The sequence below is a fragment of the Barbus barbus genome, assembly GCF_936440315.1.
Source record: "Barbus barbus genome assembly, chromosome: 32".
Taxonomy (NCBI): domain Eukaryota; kingdom Metazoa; phylum Chordata; class Actinopteri; order Cypriniformes; family Cyprinidae; genus Barbus; species Barbus barbus.
This window is the reverse complement of record NC_136760.1, coordinates 1,964,929-1,988,150: the sequence shown is the minus strand read 5'-3', so window position 1 is coordinate 1,988,150 and position 23,222 is coordinate 1,964,929. Positions and strand designations below refer to the sequence as shown.

General features: G+C 35.3%; 1 protein-coding gene across 1 annotated transcript in view; it reads left to right on the top strand.

The window, feature by feature from the left end:
• The first annotated feature begins 425 nt into the window (after positions 1 to 425).
• rab26 (RAB26, member RAS oncogene family) overlaps positions 426 to 23,222 on the top strand; it is an 89,081-nt gene continuing 66,284 nt past the window's right edge. The window contains exons 1-2 of the mRNA XM_079388829.1: positions 426 to 966; positions 5,800 to 5,910. Coding sequence (XP_079244955.1) covers positions 796 to 966; positions 5,800 to 5,910 — 282 coding nt within the window. The 5' untranslated portion in view covers positions 426 to 795. The remainder of the gene's footprint in view (positions 967 to 5,799; positions 5,911 to 23,222) is intronic.

The following is a 23,222-nucleotide window of genomic DNA, read 5'->3' as shown; positions in this document are numbered from 1 at the left end:
ATATTGGCCACACTTCACCGTGAGTCATATCTGCACTTCATAAAGAGTCGCATAGTCAGACTTTGACTGTCATCATAAAGTCTGCTTCAGTTTATAGCTTATTCCTGCCAAAATGTTTATGCTTTTGTCTGTATGATATGCAACTTAGACATCTTGTTATTTTTCTGTCACCTTCACATTATTATAGTGCTGTATTATTGAAATGACCGTGAGTTCAATGTGAAGAACAAGTTTTTTTTTGTTGTTAGTTTTTTTTCAGGCAAAACATGTCCTTCCATACCAACATGACTGCATTCAAGGTTTTAATTTTTCGTTTACCTTCGAGTTCATTGTCAAGTCATAATCCTGATGTGTTTCAAAATAAGACTGCGCCTTTAAGAGGGCTTTGTATTGCAACAAGTGGAGAGTGAGGATGCGCTCGGTGTGCGCGTGTCCATCACTTTCACTGATTGCTGACAGCGCACCCTGCGCGCGTGCACTACTCTACTCTTCTCTTCACATTGACGGAGCAGCTTCACAGATAGGGACCAGAGATGCTTTTTCGTTTCTGAAAAAACAACAACAAATTGTCGGACCCGTTGCGTAAAACGGAGCGGCATCGCGAAGAACAGAAGCAGGTGCGCTGCTCGCACTCTTTATTTGACGGAACCCTGAAGTCATGCGCGCGCTTATTGATGAAAAGTTAATTCACGCGTACTAAGACACAGACAGCTGGAGAAGTGAAGTGCACAGAGCGCGCGTTTCGCTGCTCATTAATTACTCGTCGTTCGTTCGCACTGGGAATAAACAATCATAATGTCGAGGAAAAAAGCGGTCAAAGGGAAGGGGAGTTCAAATACACCGAGCTCATCTCCGAGCAGCGATAAAGAGAAGGGTAAGAAAGTCCTGAGCCAGTCCAACGGAGTGGTGCATCCCAGCAGACCCTCTCTCAGCAACAGCGGAGAATTCTACGACATCGCCTTCAAGGTACATGACCAGCGCTTTGAACAACGCGAACCCAATGCAGTATGGCAAGCTGCTTATACAATTCAGACTAGTAGCTAATAAATTAGTCATTGATTACATACTAGTACTTATTCCATTCAGTCACTATCTCAATAGAATCAAAGTAACTATTCAGTTGATAATGGTTTTATGTAATAAATCTTGCTTTATTTTTTTAATAAAAAACATTTACTAGTAGGGGAGCGGGGCACAAAGTAAGTTGTAACACATTTTTTTTTTTTATATTTACACACATGCTAGCATAACCAGATTTACAGTATTTATAGTTACCATATCAACATTATATAAAGAAAAAAAGTGGGCAAAATTCAGTCTTTTGAAGATATCGCTGAACATTTATTTTACCATAGTATGGCTTACGTAAATTTTTCATCTCAGTTTTTATTACTAATTTAAAATGAGACAAATCTGCTATTATTTTGATCAGTTTAGATAGTTTTCTAATGCTTCGATAACTAGCAGAAGACACTAACTGGTTTTAAATTAAAGTTGCGGTAAGTTGTAACACTGCGTTACAATTAGGGCTGGGTATTGTTACATATTTTCGATATAGATACCGATACCGATACCGATACCGATACCGATACCTTGAGTTCGATACCGGTTCCTGAACGATACTTTTTTCCATACCAATTTTATGAAATCAGTTTTAACAAGATTACATTATCTAAAAAAAAGCTTGTTGACATTTATACAGACTCAAAGCCTCATCTCCTCAGAATCGTTTTCAGTTTACACATCTGTTAGGCTGCATTTACACTAGTGCGTGTTCGTTTAAAAACACATAGCTCAGACAAAATCATCATTTATTCTAGGTTGTTAAAGACTTTGAAAGAAATTGAAGATCTTTATCCACCCCATAAGTGCGTGTTTTATTTTCTTTCACCATATGTTTTATTGTTATTAAATTATGGTGTACTATGTCTAATTATTTGAATGCATAAAAACAACTTTAATTTATTCTAAAAATAGCCTCAGAAATTCTGAGTTCTGTATCTGGTTTTCAAATGAAGGCATAAAAAATTAATTAAATTTATCTGTAAATTATTGAAAATCAAAGGTTTTTTATTTATTTTGGCAAATAAAGTGTTTACTATTGAAATTAAAATAGGAGAAATGTTGTGTGATCATTACAAAAAAAAATATATATATTTTAATAATTTTAATAGTAGCCTATAGTAGCAGTATGTACTGTCTGCTGAACAATAGTAATATATTTCGGCCGCAGTGTCTTCCACGTTAAACTGAACGTTTATTTTGACGGGTTGCCGTAAATACCTTTACAGTTCTATGTGTAGATGATATGAAGCTAGTTTTACTCTAATCAAACGGTACACATATTACTGCAGGCTTATTGGCTCACAGACGTTGATGAGATTAACTCCTTAGGTATCGAAATTTAGTACCGAACGACAAGAAGTTTTTCGATACTCGGTGGTATCGAGGCAATTCGGTCGGTGCCTAAAAAGTATCGAACTCGATACCCAGCCCTGCATTGCCATGCTATTCTATGACATTTGCGATGTAATTCACACTATTTACTTTAATACATTTTAATGAGAAACAGGTGAATAAAGACTGACGATCATTGTTTAATATTCAGAAATGATTTCAAGACATGGAAAGCATTTTGGCTTGTTTATAGGGCCGTCCCAGGCATGGTTGCAATATGTTCATCGTCAAACTCAAAAATCAGATTACTTTTAATTATTAAAAAACATCATTATTTTATTTAAGATAAATAATTATTTTATTTTATTGACAAAATATTTTAGTTTGTCTTGTATATTTTTTCATAAGATCAGATAACATTTTAGGTCATATGATTATGTTACAATGTACCCCACCTACAAATTCAAATTCAAATTCAAATTCAAATTTTATTTGTCACATACATATACATACGTAGTACGACATGTAGTGAAATGTATTGTACGACTGTCCAACAAATTGTCCAACAAAATTAGAAAAACCTCAAGTTTACAAAAATACAAATAGAAAAAGTACAGTAACCATATATACAGAATAAACTAGCAATAAAATAAAATAACAAATAGATATGAGAATAAAAAATAGAATATGATTCTATATAGATTCTATAAAAAGTAAAGTGTATGTCAGTGATAAAGTGTCCGTGTGCTGTGCTGTGCAGTGCAGTAAAGTGTATAAGTGAGTAAAAGGATACTAAAGACAAAGACAAATGGTATGTAAGTCCCACTCATTTATCCTTCCGTAACCTTCTACAAATTAGTGCAGATTGTACTTGAAAAATGTGCAAAGTGGAAGTGTGGGGTGATGTGATTAGAGTGGAGAGTGGTTTAGACTCCGAATGGCCTGCGGGAAGAAGCTCCTCCTCATTCTCTCTGTGTTCGCCTTCATGGAGCGGAAGCGTCTCCCTGAACGCAGCAGAGAAAAGAGTCCATTGTTGGGATGGCTGAGGTCCTTCACTATCTTCCTGGCCCTGGTCAGGCACCGCTTGCTGTAGATGTCCTGCAGGTTAGGGAGCTCGGTGTGAATGGTACGTTCCGCTGAACGCACCACCCTCTGGAGGGCTCGTCTGTCCTGCATAGTGCAGTTCCCGAACCAGGAAGTGATGCTGCCCGTCAGGACGCTCTCGATGGTGCAGGTGTAAAAAGTCTTAAGCACCCGAGAGGGAAGTCAACAGGGCATGTTGTCATATTTCACTTCCAATTTTTGAGGGTAAATAAAGAAAAACGTATACACTGTATTTATGAAATAAAGCGATATATTTGTACTAGACATTACTGTGGATAAAAATTATACTCTGAACAGGAAGTGGATTTAGAAAGTCAAAAAGTGTTACTTTTTTTGTAGTAGTTTTTATACATAGCAGTGTGTGATTTCAGGGACTAATTGTATATTTGAATTTCACTATCCATTGATAAGATGCCAATTGTTCAATCCTAATTCCTTTCGATTCAATTTGTCACCTGTTTGTCATTCATTATATACTTGTAGCCTACTTATTCTCTTTATACTAGTTATACTTTATACTAAATAGTAGCAGGCAACGATTCCGTTGTAAATATTTATTAGTAAGCAATTTAAATATTTGAATATCACTAAACATTAAAATAATGCTAGTTATTAAAATTCTAACTAGCATCTATTTAGTTTCTCTCTAGTTCTCATTCATTACATACTAGTACTTACTGCTTTTTCCACTTTAACTGGTAATAGGCCTAGTATTTTTATGTTTACTAGTAAGCAATTTTAGTGACTACTTGTATATTTTAATTTCAATAACCATTCAGCCTCACATTCCAATTCTAACTGGTATCTAGTCAATTACATACATGCTAGTCACTAATTCAAAATTATTGAGTAATTATATGTCATTGTTAATGGTAATAGTATTTTTTTTAAATATTTGCAAGTAATTTCAGTGACTCTTAGTATATTTGAATTTGATAAATCATTCAGTATGATATTCCCATTTTAAGTAGTATTTATTCAATTTGTCACTATTTTTAATCCATTACATATACTTGTACTTATTACTTGTAGCTACTCCATTGTTACTGGTAACTAATTTGTGGCAAGTAATATTCTTTGGTCATCTGAGGTTGATCAGCTGTTTGTTTCAGACTCGTATTTCATTTGTTGAATAGGCACAAATTACTTAATTAAAAAAACAAGCATAACAACATTAAAATTAGATAATAATACGTTTTAATAGATAGGGCCTTCTATTATGTTTTAAAGGAAAAACGTTAAAATGGCTTGCCATACATGTGAATATGTGAGTGTAAATATTTGCCAGTTAAACATGGCACTTGCATTATATAATTTAGATTTCATCGCTCTAATGAATGTGTGCAGCTTCACCAGTTTGAGGCTTTTATTTATGCTGCAGCAGTATTTAAAAACAATGCAATACTATCCAGCCGTCCCATATGGGCGAGAATTACGCGCTCTGTTTGACTGAAGTTAAGCGCAGGCTCTAATTGAACAGCTGTGTCAATACAGATAAGCCAGAGCACAGCAACTGGGTTATCCAGCCTGACGCAAGTACGCTCACTTACTATCATCACACACACTGACATATTCTGTTTTCTCCAGCCACATTCTGCTTGATAATGTGTTTTGAGCTTTGCATGTTTAAGCTGAAATGTTGAGGTGACTCTGATGTGGAAGACAGTTTGATCTGGTGAATAATGCGTTTATAATCCTTCCTTGATGAATCAGTAATTTCATCAAATAGCTTCAAATGCAATCAGGAATGGTCAGCAGTCATATTCAACAGTGGACAGTGCAAAGGAACAGGAGCACCTACCCGCTTTCCCAAACTAATCCTGCAGCTCCATACATTTAAACCAGTGTTTCCTAACCGGTTTTATAACCCACAACTGCCATCAGTGAGACACAAATACCCCAAACCAGAAATGTGCTCCTTTTTGCTCATATTCCGCTGCATTTCATTTAATTCATTACATTACGAGGAAATCTCTTCAACCACCACCAGTGGTTATAAATGTTCCTAAAGTAATTCTCATTTTAGAGAATTACTTTACCTAATGATTCTTGTTCTAAATATGCCTGACATTTTCTGTACTATTGTTACACTGAATGGCATTTTTCCTGTAAATCTTGGTAAATCAAATGTATCATACTAATTATTTTTTGCTTCATGTAAACTTATATGTTCACAGTTTTTGTAGTTGTTTTAATACATCAAGTTAAATTAAATGAAAATGAGATTTTGGGAAAATCACTGGTTTGGTGTATTAAGTATGTAGTTTTGCTCCATCTTTCATATGTCTCTCTCTCCAGGTAATGCTGGTTGGTGACTCTGGGGTGGGGAAAACCTGTCTGCTGGTTCGCTTTAAAGATGGAGCGTTTCTGGCTGGGAGCTTCATCTCAACAGTCGGTATAGACTTCAGGGTGAGTAGAGAATATGAAATATACATGCACTAATGCATATTTTTTAAGTGAAGTGACATTCAGCCAAGAATGGTGACCCATACTCGGAATTCGTGTTCTGCATTTAACCCATCCAACGTGCACACACACAGCAGTGAACACACACACACACACACACCGTGAACACACACACACACAGCAGTGAGCACACACACACTGTGAACACACACCCGGAGCAGTGGGCAGCCATTTATGCTGCGGCGCCCGGGGAGCAGTTGGGGGTTTGGTGTCTTGCTCAAGGGCACCTCAGTCGTGGTATTGAGGGTGGAGAGAGCGCTGGACATTCACTCCCCCCACCTACAATCCCTGCCGGCCGGAGACTCGAACCTTTGGATTACGAGTCCGACTCTCTAACCATTAGGCCACGACTATATTGTTGTATCATTGTTATATTTATTTTTAATCAAATAAGTGCAGGCTTGGTTAGCATGAGAGACTTTAACAAAAAAATATATATTAAAAAAACTATTAAGTTATACTGGTATTATTAAAAATATTCTAGTAGTGTAAATGCATGCATTTTTTAAATCAGCCTTAGAGTAGTTGTTTATTATTTCAATGCAAACCTCTGCATTGTAGCCATACAAGAATGCATATCAATGCATACATTTATGTAAGCTTTAGAATTCATAGTCATTTATTATTCCAATGCAGCGCTCTGTTGCATTGGAGAATACAATATATACATGGATTAATGCATAGAAATGTTTGCATTTTTATCAGTTTTATAACTCATAGTTGATTTTTTCAATGCAATCCTCTGTTGTATCATGTCCAGTAGGACTCATTTAAGTAAAAATCAATCGGATCATAAAATGAAACGATAGCAGAGAGTTCTGTCTATATTTTCTTTGGCCTTATGAGCACTAAAGGCTTGTGCTTAGCTACTATGAAGCAGCAAAACCATAAGATGTTACATCTGGCAATAAAATAGGCCATTACATTGTCTCTTTTCCTTCATATCAATAAGAAGAAACCATCATTATCTATCAAAGCTCTTCAGGGCTTTTATTTTCAGAACAATTTTTAAGAGCACTACAGACAGACGACATGAACTGATGAACGATTTGGTGTCCTGAGACAGCTGTGCATCATTTCAGCTCTTCCATTACTTCAATACAGCCAAAGGCAATGAAAGCTTTTCTTTGTGTCAGTGTCTTTGTGTTCAGACTGCTTTGGTCAATGTAGAAGAGTCCCTTTATTAGATGGAGTTTACAGATCTTTCTGTATTTCATAAGCTTTTATGCAGACATCAATAGCTATATGCTAGATTGAGCTGCTGTTGTTTCAATCATATTCCCACTCTCTATCTTCAAATACTTTAATTCTTATAATGCATTTAAAATCGGTGTGCTATATTTGCATTTTACGGGATTATTTTGTAAAACAGGCATAAAATATTTTTCAGTTTAAACCACATTGTATCTGACAAGCAACTTCTCAGTGACGAGTAAATGCGGAAAAAAGGTCAGTTTTTCACATGGACCACATATATCATATTATATATCATCATATGAAATTTATACAAACCTTTAATCTGACAATTTCCTTTGAATTTATAACTGAAACCAACATATTTATTTCTAACAAAAGTTCAAAGCAACATAAATACTACTCTAAAAAGTTTTCAAACTAAATAAATAATTTCGTTTTGTTTGCATAAACTTTCTCTTTCAGATTAAAAAAGTGATCAGTTTTTCCTGCTGCAATGGTTTGTCAATAGACATATTATGCATATACATGTTTATCAACAAAATTCGGTCCCAAAAGTGTGTGAGATATGGGTAAAAGGCAGAATATAGTTTACAAAGGTTTTGGAGACTAATATAACTACTTAGATCATTTAGCAAAAGTATTTTTGACACCCAGCAGTACTTTATAGATACCCGGGTCAAAATGACCCGAACATGAAACTAAATGTGTAAAATAAACATGTACTTTAAGTGTCTTAAGGCAATTGCAAAGTTTAGTTCCCTTGCTAAAAACAATGTATTTTTATTTTTATTTTACATGCATCTCTTCCGGGTCAAAACGGACCTGAATGGGTTAATGTCTTTACTCTGATTTCACTGGCAGACAGGTTTCCCAAACACTCCTGTCTATGTCTATGGTCCCAAAACTCCAGTTTGCCAAGCAGTAATTGGCTTGTTGGATTTGCAGAAGCAGCGTTTGTGAAGCTGTGCTCTGTAAACAGTGATACAGAGGAGAGACTTTGTGCTGTAATTGAGCCGTTTCATCTGTAATCCCCCTTATCCTCTCACACTGACTGCCGGATGCAATGCTTTAGACCTGCGATCCGTTTCATTGTCTTTGAATCGAGCTAAAAGTTACTGACAGAATTCGTACTTGTCCAGAAAGTCTTACATACTGAAGTTACTATAAAATATGCAGTCAGATCATTAATACAAAATAAACACCCAGGCCATTGAGTTGGAGTGGAGAAATGGGCTTAATTTGGTTTAATGATCAGCTAACTGTACATTATTTTGCATATTACATGACTTTGTCAAATAAATGGACATGAAGTATTAATAAAACATGCGCTGCTGTCATGTGCAGTCTGATAGATCTTTGTGACTTCATTGCATTGCACTGACAAAGCATGCAGGATAGTAATATTACAACTGAATGTGGAATGAAAAGAAGCTGTTCATGTGTCATTTGTGCTTTCTGTCCTTGGAGTTAATTGTAAATTGATTTTAATATAAGTAATATATACTTGTCTTCCCAGTGTATAATAGTCTGTTGAACTAAGTGGTAAGTGATTATAATAAAGTCAGTTCATCTTTGTTATTGATCGACTATATCCTTGGCACGCTGTTGATTATCACCGAAAATAATTTTAACTGTCAGTTTGTGAGCATAAAGGAAATGGAGGAGCAGAACTGTAAATATAAAAGAGAATGAAACCGTCACCTCAGCTGGCAAAATATGCTCTTATTAAGTAATAAAAACATTATTTCTGAATGTTCCCTTAGAGTTCAAAACATCCAGTTTTTTATGTTTAATAAGCTTTTTTGGGAGTTATGTCAATGATAGGGAAAACATTTTTTTTCTTCATTGTGCAAACATTGTCAGAATGTCACTTTTGAATTTTTGTTAATATTTTGAATGTTTTCAATATTTTTAAAATTTTCAGTTTTCATTTTAATTTTAGTTTTAGTAATTTTGTTGATTTCAAGTGTTTTTATTCATTTTTATTTCAGCTATGGTTTTAGTTATTTGAGTACATCAGAATAAACTAAATGAAAATGAAAAATGTTTCCTTGTCAAATAGCTGAAATAGTTTTTTAAATTCATTTAATTTAACATTCAAGTATTTTTTCTTGAGTTTTTGTTGTTGTTGTAGTTTTAGTTAATTGTACTAATCCCACTCTGAAGCATTGAAATACTGTATTAAGTATAAACACAAAAAAGCTAGATGAACATCCAATTAAAATGTTTCAGAAAAACATTCCCTGATGTTTTTGTGCTAACATTGTGAACGTTATAAAAGACCAGATAACATTGAATGAATGTTACTAGAAAAATGTTTGTTCATAACTTTGAGAGAAACTCACCAGAACATTGCTAGAAAAATAACAGCATCAAAATTGACCAATCTGATATAACTGCTTGTCTGCGTAAGATTATATCCAATAATATATCCAGTTTAATGTAAATGGCTACAGAGGTTGCATTTTAAGGCATACTTACTTAGTTTTGGCCCTATTCTAATCTAATAAGCCAATTTAGTAGGAAAATAAATCTAAGATGATGAAATAGAATTGCTGATTATAAATATTCATACTTAAATTCATACTGTGTGTGTGCGTCACGTATATTTATGCTTATTACAATATTGCATCATCTGTATTGGCATCAGTTGTGAGTCGAGTTTCCCGGCTGCTTTGTTTGTGTGCCATTCAGATTTGCTGCGTCCAGATTGGTCACTAATGATGTTGACCGTTAGCGTTTGTACAGCTCAATACGTTTTGGAGCAGAGCTACAATGTGCATCTTTTATTTTGAAATTCCTCGTCCGTCCTGAATGACTGATAGTCCTGCCCTCTATGATTTAATCTGAACACAGGAGCCCTGTGTGATCTCCAGCTCAATGTATTCATGAAGCTCACTTATAGCAGAGCTGTAGGTGTAGGACACTTTCAGTGCTACGTCTGCTGAAATGCCAGAGCGCCTTATTTGCATCTGAATGGTGTTGGAAAAAATGGTTTCACACCACTCGATTGCATTTGCCAGCATTTGAGAGTCCTGAGTCACGGCTTGTGTCTCGTGGCTTACACTCATCAGGACGCTCGCTGTTCTGAAATTGTGCTTTCTTATCGGCAGAGAAACCGAGACTATTTTGTCCTCTATAGTCGCCTATATTATATATTGTGTTTTTTTTTTTTTTTTTTTGCTGCTTTGTACATTGGTTATTGGCTATTTCCTGTTATTTTGTTTCATTACCTGTGTCCTGTCCTGTTACTGTCCTTCTGTTGCACTGTGGAGCTTCTGTCACTACAACAAATTCCTTGTATGTGTAAACATACTTGGCCAATAAAGCTCATTCTGATTCTGATTCTGATTCTGATTCTCTGTGTCCGGATGCATAAAACATAAAGTATCCAGCCCAATCCAATCCTGCTTTGCACCAATCACTCTTGAGACTCCAGATTATGAAATGCACTGATCTAGTTCTAAATATGCATGCATTAAATGAACTAAAAGCCGTTGTGCATTGGTGATTGTGCAAGATTTTTTAATGCTTTGAAAGAAGTTTCTTATGCTGTCCGAGGATGGATTTATTTGGTCAAAAATGCTTAAAAACTTGTGAAATATTATTTCAGTTTAAAATAACTGTTTTCTGTGAATATGTGTTAAAATATAAATGATTGCTGTGATTAAAGCTGAATTTTCAGCATCATTACTCCAGTCTTCAGTGTCACATGATCCTTCAGAAATCATTCTAATATACTGATTTACTGCTGAGGAACATTTCTGATTATCATCAGTGCTGAAAACAGTTGTGCTGCTGAATATTTTAGTGGAAACTGTGATGCATTTTATTTTTCAGGATTGACAGATGAATGGAAAGTTCAACAGAACAGCATTTATTTGAAATTGAAATTTTTTGTAACATTATAAATGCCTTTACTGGCACTTTTGATAAATTTAACGCATCTACAGTATCACACTGATGTCTTGTAGACTGAAACAGGGGTTTTGCATTGTGGTACAGTGCCTCTTGACATAATTGCAATCTATTTACTGTACATAATTGCAGGTTACAGTCTTAATGTAATAATCATACTGGTTGAGAATTAGGTGATTTCAGTGGTATTGGACAGTGCATTCTAGTGAGTCTGTTTTGTTACATTGATAGTGCTTTAAAAGCTGTCATATGTGTTAACCGAAAAACATTTACAGAATTACAAAAACACTTCACAGATACTTTCAACAGATAATATTTGTCATTTTGTATCTGCTCTATTGTTCTCTCTGCTTTAGAAACACTTCTGCAGTAAAAGATGAAAAGAAATGGAAAGAAGGGAATATGAGAAATGCATGTAGTAGCCAGAAGTAGATTTCCACTATTATTTTTCTAGTCTTTAATTATCTTTTGAGACTAGTCATTGTCTGACAGACTGCAGAAACTGTCCTTTTATTTCCCCGCTGGAGCTAAGAATGGATGTCCTCGCTGTCCTCGTCATGCCTGTATGAAAACATTGCCGAACGCTTTCACAGACTATTGATCTGCTGCTGCAGGAATACACACGCAATCCCGCTTGGACAAACACACAAACACGCATTCACTGAGGAACCCGAGCGCAACACTACTGAAGCACATCCGAAAGAACAAACACACACACACGCACGCACGCACGCTTATAGATAGGAAGAGATGTAGTGACTCCTGCACACAAACAAAGCTTATACTACTCGTACTACAGATTCTGTCTGTTTTCACCCACATTAATGACCTTGACTCATCATAATGCAGACTGTATAAAGAGCCTTACTACTTTCTTCCCTCTCTTTATTCTATTACCCTAAGATTTTTGACTTTATGCTCCCCACTGCTTAAACCATGGTTGTTTTGGACATGTGCCATGGCAATACCACAGTATTACTACAAAGTACCATGGCACTTTTGATACTTTTTGTTACTGTTGTGATTACTGGAGAATGTGACAGATTCTCTATTAAAAATGTTTGACTTTGCGAATGAACTGCAGCAGGCGAAGGATTCTTAAAAAGTAATTATAGCTTTTATTTATTAATTCACTTTCTGGCTCAGGATTTGTTCAGCTGAGAAGAATCAGTTAATTGAATACATAAATGCATAAATAATAAATGCATAAATAATTTCATAAATAAAACACCAATAAATACTTGGGTAAGTAAATAAATGCATAAATATTTAAACATGCATAATTAAAAGAATGCATAATTTGTGAAGAATGTTGTAAAATCTTTATGAATGGGCAATTATTTTGATACAGTATATTCATTTAATACAATTTAGATGGCACAGTAAATTTTGTAGTTTTTAACTTTTTGCCTTACTATAAAAGCTCAGATCTGCCTGATTGTAACCGGTTTTGCTGATGCATCCCATTGATTGGCACACAGTGTTTTGGTTTGTGCCGTGTTGAAGTCAAATGAGTCCCTGCAGTGCTTATTGCAGCAGATCTGCGCTCTGCCCTTGTGTCTAGCAGACATGCAGTAAATGCTTCAGCACCATAACCACAAAACTGTTTATTTTAGATGCGCTCTTGTCTTTTTAATATGATTTGTGCAATGCCTAGAGACGGATAAATGCTCATTAAGTATTGCTAAAGTGTTGTTTAGACAGTAAATCATTCTGTTATCAGTCCTCCAGCTCCAGAAGCAGTTCAGCATGTCAACTAACTGCCTTTGGCCATTGGACAGAATCACCTGGAGAAACAATATGGTGGATCATCTGCTTATTCACACAGAGAATGCATGGCTCTAATTCTCTGCTATTTTCTCCAGATTTACATATGTTTGTCACAAAATGGAAATGTTTCCAAAATGTGCTTTCATGGTTAAAAACAGCTACAAAGACCCTCCAAAAGGTATTTTGTAGGTAAAAGTATTTTGTAATGTCAGTAACTGCCTTCTTAGGGTATTTTCATTTGCATTTTATGCATTTAGCAGACATTTTTATCAACTTCTGTTTAAATTGTTTTAAAAATATATATTAAAAATTGTTATAATATTGTTATAATCAAGTTTATATTATAATAAATGTTATAATATGTTATTATATACAGTTTGTGAAAACAACAACAATTTTGTATCAGGTTGTCTACAAAATTATTTTTAGTAAAAAGATTAATACCAATTAGTCAACAATACACCAAAACATAAAAGAGTTTATTTATTTGTTTGTTTGTTTATTATTATTATTTGATCATATTTTGTTCATATTTGATCTACATCTTTAAATGTTCTGTTCACTTCCAGGTTTTAATGAATTTTCCTGTGTCTCAGAGCTGTGGAGCGTTCTGCATGGTCTGTGAATGTGTTCTGCGTGTAGTTGGCGTGTTTGTGTGTGGCTGTGCCACCTGGCCTTCTCTCTAAAGCAGAATGGATCAGAGCGACTCTAACGTTTAGTCGGATCAAACACAGGCCTCGGCTTCAGCTGCGTTTGATGCAGTGCATGTGTGGAAAAGACTTCAGACAGCAATACCTATAACTTTTTAACCATACAGTTTTATTTTTCAGCAGATATAAATTTCACCAGTTCTCCCTCCAGGAAGTTTGCGTCAGTGAAACGTTGAAGGTTTTCCAGCAGACAGTGAGAGAATGTCCCAGTATTGTGTCTGATAGCAGCGCTGTTGATCTTTATTGGAGCTAATGAGGGCTAGTCAGCGGATCTCTCTATGGGACGAGCCCAGATGGTGTGTGTGCGTCTTTTCATCAGCACCTGTGTACACATATTGTAAAGCTGGTGTTTCTTCTACCTTGTAAACTTGAACAGAAATTCTATAGCTATAGGGAACACCATTAGGAGATTTTATTAGATTTATGAGGCAGTGTGACCCAAAATAAAAAGCTGATTTTTATTTGTTTACCACTGTATATGGAAGCTGATTTCTGCCATGGATAAAATAAAAAACAATTAAAAAGGTAATTAGCCTTTTTCACACTTCTGCGTTTCTGGCTTCCGGATTGGTGCTTGCAGGGTAAAAGTGACAACAGCAGCCTTACGTAACAAGAATGAAATCGAGAATCCAATTCTTTTTTTTACAAATTAGATCCTATGAAAATGCTTGAACTGCCGGTACTGTACTCTACAAAGCACAACACCTTTGCCATTCTGTCCGTTTGGTGCTGGCTGTGCATTATGACTCTCCACGTGATTTTTTTTCTCGCTATTATTATTATTATTAAAGTAATGTTGTATTTTCTATATTCTCTCCTTTGCATTGATGTGATGGAGTAAATGTGCGTTGTATAATGTGCCCTGGGAAATACATATTATACAAGAGATGACTCTGATTCATGGCTTTGTTCCTATTCTATCAGGATTACGTTGTTGTGCTGAGTTTATATACTTCAAGCGGACTGAGAATTGTTTAATATTCTTGGAAAAATGTGCATCTGGCCATAAATGTTGTCATTTTTAAGTAATTTCAAAATTTGAGGTAACACTGATATAATATATAACGGAACTGATTTTACCCTGCGCTGATGTAATTTCCGATTCTTTTATCTTTTTATCTCACAAGTCTTTTTTTTCCCCTCGCAATTGTCAGTTTATATCTCTCAATTCTGACTTTATATCTTGCAATTCCAAGTTTTCTTCTCAGAATTGCAAGTTATATCTCACAATTGTGCATTATGGTCTCATAATTGTGAGTTAACAACTTGTCATTCTGGCTTTATATATTGCAATTTTGACTTTAAAATCTCACAGTTCTGACTTTTTTCATGCAATTTTAAGTTGATCTCTTGCAATTCTGTTTTATTTGTTTTGGCCACAGAATTGTGACTATTTTTTTCTCACAATTGGATGTTTATATTTTGAAATTTCTGACTTTTATCTTACAATTTTGACTTTTTTTTTTTCTTGAGAATTGCTAGTTTTTATCTCAGAACTCTGACTTTATATCTTGCAGTTGTGATTTGTAAAGTCAGCATGTCATAATTATGACACAAATCTCACAATTCTGATATTTTCTCACAATTCTGAGTTTATTTTCCGAGAACTATGGGGGAAAAGACAGAACGGTGAGATATAAACTCAAAATGACATTTTTATTTAATTTTCCATAATTTTATGTATATTTGCAAAAGATTACTTTTGTTTTCCTTGTTATAGTACTCCAGTATAGTATTATAGTGTATTAGTTTACTGTACAAAATGGTTGTTAGTTCAAAAAGTTGTAAACAAACACTACAAACCTTTCTTGAATACTTCAAAATTTCACATTTATGTGTTGCTTGCTGTTTCTTTTCAGAAATTATTATTTTTTCTCCCCCAGTGAATAATATCTGTTTATGTTATATAAAACAGATAAATACATATATAGTTTTTGTTAATGAAGCATAATTCGTGTAGCGAAAAAAAACAGACAGTTTAACTTAGAAAAAAAGTGGAAAATAGTCATGCAAAACTAAATTGTGAGCTTTTTATTCAAGAAACCTTGATTTGCATTATAGGTGGGGAAAATAAAATGCGACAAAAGTGTTTAATGTCGTCATGTAGGAAGATTGGTTTTAGTAAAGCATTGCAAATGAGAGTATTTGGTTCTCTAGCAGTCTTTGTTCAGTGTGTGCTGTCTTTTATCATCTCGCAGGAATTAATGGACTTCATCAGCAAGAGCCTGATGGATGTTTAATGTGTGCTAAAGAAACTGGCGGCAGAGCTTTGGCTCAAGCGCTTGTGGCGTTTAACCAGTCGAGTGCGTCGTGTGTCGAAGGTCTGTGCATCTGTTTCTGCATATGTGAGCCTCACTGCTCGCTTTACTGACAAACCCAGACGCTTCCGCTCACATATGCTGTGGAATTTCTGGATCTCTCTTCTGTAGAAATAATCCTATCGTAAGTGTCATTCGTCAGACAGACAGTGTGTTCAAAACCGACATCCTGTCAGAGCCAAAGATAAAGCTGCCGTCTCAGTCTTAAACCCTGTGTCCTCTGAAGCAGACAGAGACTTACGAGTTTGGTAAAGATATTGTGATGGCGTGTGCAATCTGTGATACGACATGAAATTTAGCTGTAAAAGAAATGGAATTCCAAAATACAAAAAACTTATTATGATTTTTTTTTACACAGCTATTTTTACTGCTCATCTCGAGACCCATGGATGCTTGTTTCTGCCACTGAATTGAAAATTAAAAAAATGTGACTCCCAATACTAACTTTTTTTCTCAGAATTGCTGGATATATATTCACAAAAGTTGCAATTGGAAGATAATATCAGAATTGTGAGCTGACTTTTTTTCCTCAGAATTGGACTTTACAACTCACAATGAGTTTATATCTTAGAATCCTGAGAAAAGAAGTTAGAAATGTACAATATAAACTCACAATTATGAGAAAAAAGACAGAATTGTTAGCTATAAACTCGCAATTGTGAGAAAAAAGTGGCATATAAACAATTCTGATAAAAAAAAGTCAAAAAGTTGGAGTTAATGCTTTGTTAATAGCTTGAATTGGACCTTAAAATAAAGAGTGACCGAATTGTGAAATATAAACTCGCAATTAGGAGAAAAAAAGTTAGAATTGTGGGATAAAAATTCAAAATATCTTTTAATTTATTTTTATTCTGTTGTGGAAACAACTTTCCATACATGTATTCTGTTCGACTTAGTACTAATAATTCATGGTTATCAACAAAACTCAGCCTTAAAAGTGTTTACCTAAAATATACACCTAATGTTACTCGATGCACACGTGAAACATGTTTTTAAATGGTTATATCTCTTTAGAAATAACTGTAAAACATCTGAAAAAAAGATGTGAAATAGTTGTATCTTCATGGTCTTGATGCATTTGTAAAGATTCCTTCTCTTACTAGAAACTATGTAGTTTTTAGATATTTTTATATCTATTCCAGGTCAAAAAGTATCAGAATGTGTTACGAGAGTTAAAAGTGGTTCGTTTCAAGAGACCCCGACCCGTGTCTGTTATATAAAAGCGTTTCAATGTTTGGATAGTTTTCTGTGATTCTGTGTAACACTGAGAACCATTGACCCGTGATACCGACAAGCTGGAAGCTGGTCCTGCAAAGATTTCCATTTTATTTTAACTCTGTATAAAAAAAAGCATTCCAGCAAGAATCTTCCCATGATTCTGTGCCACGGCCGTCTCTGAAAAGCAGTCAAAGTCCAACCAAGGTGATTCGGTTTTGACAGCCTTGGACGTTTGTGCTATGAATAGGTATTTTATGTGTTTCGCCTCTGCACTGAAAGCAGAAATTTCCAGCATGTTGGCATCTTTTGAAAACGCTCCTTGTAGTTTGACCCGATGTGGGTCGCACCCTCAGACTCATGTTCTAACAAGCTCATTAAACACCGCAGCCTCTTGATTTCCACAGATAGCGCTACACGCTGTTTTTCACTATTCCCTTATGTCCTCCAGCACACGTGTGATCAGCTCTTTCGTCAGTCATTTGAGCTGAAAGATGAGCAGAAGAGATCCAGCGCTGCATAGAGATCAGAGCGCAGCGCTTCAGCCTATTTCCGTGCATCATTTAAGCAGGTTTTAGGGCAAAAGAGGGAGGAAAGGAGGCGAGAGCGAGTCCCTGGGCACAGTGCGTCATGCTCAGTGATTGGCTGATCCTGTAATGATCTGATGGTGTTGATTAATTGGGCTGGGAATTGAGGTAGAACACGCTCTTCTGAAGACAGCGTACTCAGACATTTAAATCAATTACCTATTCTGCTTTTGTCACAGCAGTGGCATAAATCACACAATCAGGCCTGCATGTTGCCTGCTATCTCTCACAAATATAAGCACAATTTGGAATTTAATACGTTTGGAAACATTATTATTATGTTTTTAAAGTATTATTATTAATAGTAGTATTAGTATTAGTAGTAGCAGTAAAGGTACCAATTTTTCGTTTTTGATTATTATTAATATTAAAGCTAATAAAACGTTTTTCTAATTATTATTAATTTAATTTTTTAGAATTATCAAATCTAGTAAAACTGCTACCTTATTGTTTATTATTATTATTAAAGTTAATTAAGGTAATGTTTTATAGCTTTTTAAAAATTATTATAATTACTAAAGCTAATAACTGTTTTATAATTGCTTTTAAATTATAATTAATATGAAAGCTAGTGAAACTGCATTGTTGTTATTAATATTATTTATTGTAAAAATGTTATAATAAAAATAATAATAATTGTTTTTATTTTTTATTCAGTTATTATTATTATTATCATCAATATGATTGCTTTTTAAAATTATTATTAAAGCTAGTGAATTTTTTTTGAATCTGTGATTACTAACTAGGATTCACACCATTACGGTGATTGACTGACTGCCACACATTCACCTCAAAACATTAGATTCATCCACGCTGGAGCTGTGCCAGAGTACAACCCATGCAATAAAAATAATTCTGCAAAACACTGCAATTCCAGGTTTTCAAACATAGATGGCGACAAAGAGGCAAAACTTACGGACTGCTGCTTTAACATTAGTTAATGCATTAATTAGCATGAACTAACTATGAGCAATATATTTTACAGCATTTATCAACCTTTATTTATTAACTGATAACAATTGGCTGAATGTACTCAATGCTGCTTATTACACAGCTACTTGCCACATAAGTAAATAATTAGACGTGCAATATTAATTATGATTAAGTTGAAGTATGAAGTGTATTATACAAGACAAACACTTCAACATACTGCAGGCCTACTATTAATACTGAAGTTCTCTGGTTTCATTGTACAGAAAACATAAAACACGATAAAAACATGCTAACAACATGCTAAAACATGTCAACAATGTGTTAAATCATGTTAGCAACATGTTAAATTTTGTTAAAACACATTAGGAACATATTAAAATGTTGAAACATGGTAGCAATGTGCTAAATAATGTTAACAGCATGTTCAAATGTATTAGCAACACGTTAAAACATACTAGCAACACGATAAGCATACTAAAACATGTGTACTAAATCATGTTAGCAACATGTTAAAGCATACTAGCATAGTTACAAGATGCTAGCAGAGTTTTAAGTCATGTCAGCAATGTGCTAATGTTATATATTAAAATGTGTTAACAACATTTTAAAACATGCTAGCAACATGGAAATCATGTTAAAACATGTTAACATTGTGCTAATTAATGCTAGCAACATGTTAAAACATGCTAATTCATGTTAGCAATGTGTTAAGACCTGCTAGCAAGTGTTAGAACATGTTAGCAGCATGTTAAATCATGTTAGCAATTTGCTTAAGCATTTTATCAATGTGCTAGAACATATTAATAATATTTTATTGACTTCAGGTAAAATTTTCAAACTTCAACCTTTTCAAAGTTATTTCAAACTTTCAAACAAGGCTTTGCCACGCCAATATCAAAGTTTGTATTGCATTGCATTAATGTGTTATCGAATTAAAGGGTTAGTTTACCCCAAAATTTTAATTAGCCCATGTTTACTCATCCTCAAAGCATCCTAGGTGTATATGACTTTCTTGTTTCAGACGAATCCAATCGGAGTTGTATTAAACATTATCCTGGCTCTTCCAAGTGTTAGAATGGGAGTAGGCGGGTGTTTCTGTTCAACAGTCCAAAAGTAGTCAAATAAAGCGCATCCATAAGAAAACGTGCCTCACATGACTGCAGGGGGTGAATAAAGGCCTCCTGTAGCGAATCTAGACGTTTTTGTAATAAAAATATCCATATTTAAAATGTTTATAAATACTTTTTTCTCACGTCTACTGTCTTACGCAGAAGCCGTTCCGGCGGATGACGTAGGACGTATGTGTCGCGTAAGTGCCGGTGATTCGTGACGAACGCGGAAGCATGAATTAGAGCACAAAACGAGGATTTGTAAAGAAAAATGTCAGAGGATTTCGATATAAGCCAAGAGAAGACTGGTTTTCCGTTGCTAAATTAAGGAAACTTTGCTTCCTTTTGCTCCTGTAAACAAACTCGCGAGACTAGCATATCTCAGAGGCACGTGCGCGACGCATACGTCCTCCGTCATCCGCATCAGCAGAAGTGAGAAAAAAGTATTTATAACATTTTAAATATGGATATTGTTTTACAAAAACGCATGGATTCACTACAGGGGGCCGTTATTCACCCCTCAAAGCTGTGTGAGGCATGTTTTATTATGGATGCACACACTTTATTTGACTACTTTTGGACTGTTGAACAACAATACCTGCCTACTTCCATTCTAACGGTTGGAAGAGCAAGGACAATTTTTAATATGAACTCCAAATGGATTCATCATATACACCTAGGATGCTTTGAGGGTGAGTAAAACATGGGCTAATTTTCATTTTTGGGTGAACAAACCCTTTAACTTTGACAGTCCTAGCAAGAGACATTCACACATGAATTTCAGTCTGACACGTTTCTCCACCTCTGTGATTGATAAGATATAATCAGTCCTGATTATTGACTCTTTTGAAACAATTCGATAGTGCAGATAGCCTAATTGCTTGGTCACACTTTAGAATAGGTAACACTTGTTAACTATTAACTACGACTTTTCCCTCAATAAATTCTTAATTTGCTGCTTATTAATAGTTAGTAAGGTAGTTGTTAAGTTTAGGTATTGGGTAGGATTAGGGATGTAGAATAAGGTAATGTAGAATAAGGCATTAATATGTGCTTAATTAGCACTAATACATGGCTAATATTCTAGTAATATGCATGCTAATAAGCAACTAATAGATGTAACCGTAAAATAAAGTGTTACCAATTGCTTTTATTGGCCGATACATTGGTGCATTCCTAATTTTCCTTTGAATTGTTGAGTGCATTGATTCCTTACAGATTACTAGAATCCTACCTCTGTTTCAGTCAAGGACTCTCATTCATCTGTCAGGGTCTCTCGATTTACCTTTACACAGAGAAAGATGACAGATTAACGAGCCTGCAGCTGCTTTCAAACAGCTAGTTTGAATGTCAAGGTCTGTCTGATAACATCAGCTGCGTCTCTCTAGCGATACAGAGATTGGTGATTGGGAGGTGGAAAGTCAGAATGAAAGATCCTTTGATGCATTTTTTTCTCTGCCAAATACGCCCATTAATTTAACGCTGATTCGTTAGTTCAGTATGTACGCTGATGGAAGTTGGATGGATTGTCATTAACATGCATGTTTTTATCTGTGCTTTCTGGCTTGTTGTACAACATTTTTCTGACTGGACAAATGTTCATACTTCGTTTAGCATACTTCTGTTGACCGCAGATTCTTTAATCATGCTAGCAACCTGTTAAAACATGCTATCATGTTAAATCATACTAGCAATCATGCTAAATAATCCTAGCAACATGTTAAAACATGCGAACAATGCTGTATATCATGTTAGCAACATGCTAAAATGTGTTTGCAACATTAAAACAATACATACTGATGGAAGTCGACGTTGAATTGTGTTTATGTGCATTTTCAAGATTGCTGTAGCCAACTTTCAGATTTTATGTTATCTCTTGGATCTCTTAATAAAACACAAACAACGAGAATACATTTCACAGTCAGTTTAGCAGAATAAACTGACTGCAAACTCTTTAATCATGCTAGCAACATGTTGAAGCACGCTATCAATGTGCTAAATCAATGCTAAAACATGTCAGCAACATGCTAAATAATGCTAGCAACATGTTAAAACAGGTCGGATTGTCATGCATGTGTTTATCTGTGTCTTGTGGCTTTCAGAGTATATTTCACACTCATCTTAGCAGAACAAACAGACTGAATCATGCTATCAGTGTACCAAATCATGCTAAATGTTTTAGTAACATGTTAAAACATGCTAATGTGTTGAATCATGCTGGCAACATGATAAATAATGCTGGCAACATACAAGCTAGCAACATATTGTAACGTTATCTTGTTAAATTATGCTAGCAACATGCTTAATAATGCTAGCTAACAATGCTAAACCATGTTAGCAAAGTGCTAAAATGTGTTAGCAACATGTTAAACATGCATGTTAAATGACAATCAAACTTACTCCCATGTGTTTATCTGTGTTTTCTGGCTTGTTGTACAAAATCTTTCAGACTGGACGCTATATGATAAAACACAAAGGAACAGAGTATGTTTCACACTCAGTTTAGCAGAATAAGCTGATTGCAAATTCTTTAATGCATGTCAATCCATTAACTCTCAAATGCCATGAGAGTTAATTATTGGCGTGTGTTTGTAGCTCGCTCTTCCTGTTTAATAGACAGGGACGTTATACAGTGAATATTTGCCTTGATGCACATAATTACCTCTTTAAGGGAAATGGTTAATTACTCAAAGGTGCGACTAACCCAACAACCAACTCTAATGACAGAGGTAATTTTCTGTCTGTTAACGAGAAATGCTTCCAATGCTGTTGAGGCTAATGAGAAATTGTAGTCGCAGTCACTTCAGTGCTCTGCCTTCAGGAATATCTAGTATTATAGATTGGGCTTGTAACGTGGTGAGCAAGACGTGAGACGTGCGGCAAACAGGCAAACGGCAAACAGGTATGGTACGGGCAAGACAAAGAGTAATCCTAGGGTAAGCGTGGGTCGACGATCGGCGAACAATATCCAATTGGGACAGGCAGAGAGATAATCCAGGTACACGAGCAGTAGTCCAAGAGAGGTACAAACAGAGTCTGACAGGCAAGGCAAAGGGTTAATCCAGGAACACGGGCAGAAAACAGGAAACGAGACTATAAACAAAACAAACTAAACTTAGACTTACAAAACACAGAATGGCTCGGTAGGGCAGCTAATACTAGGAGAGTGTTATACGCAGGACTAGACATACACACAGAATTGTTTACAGAAAACACAGGACAATACTCGGCAGAGAGGAAGAGAAAATCCATGGTTTAAGTAGGGTGTGTGATAGTTCTCAGGTGTGAGCGTGATTAGTGCAATCAGCTGTATATGTGTCGTCAGTGCAATGGATGATGGGAATTGTAGTTTGTGGGTGAAGTGCAACAGAGGTGTGGTGCAAGAGTCAATATGATGGAGAGGCGATCTCTGGTGGCTATCGGGCGGAAGGCTTACGCTTTAAGAAAGATGTGGATGTAAATGCACAGACAAGCAGTGAGCTGCATGCTTGTTTATAG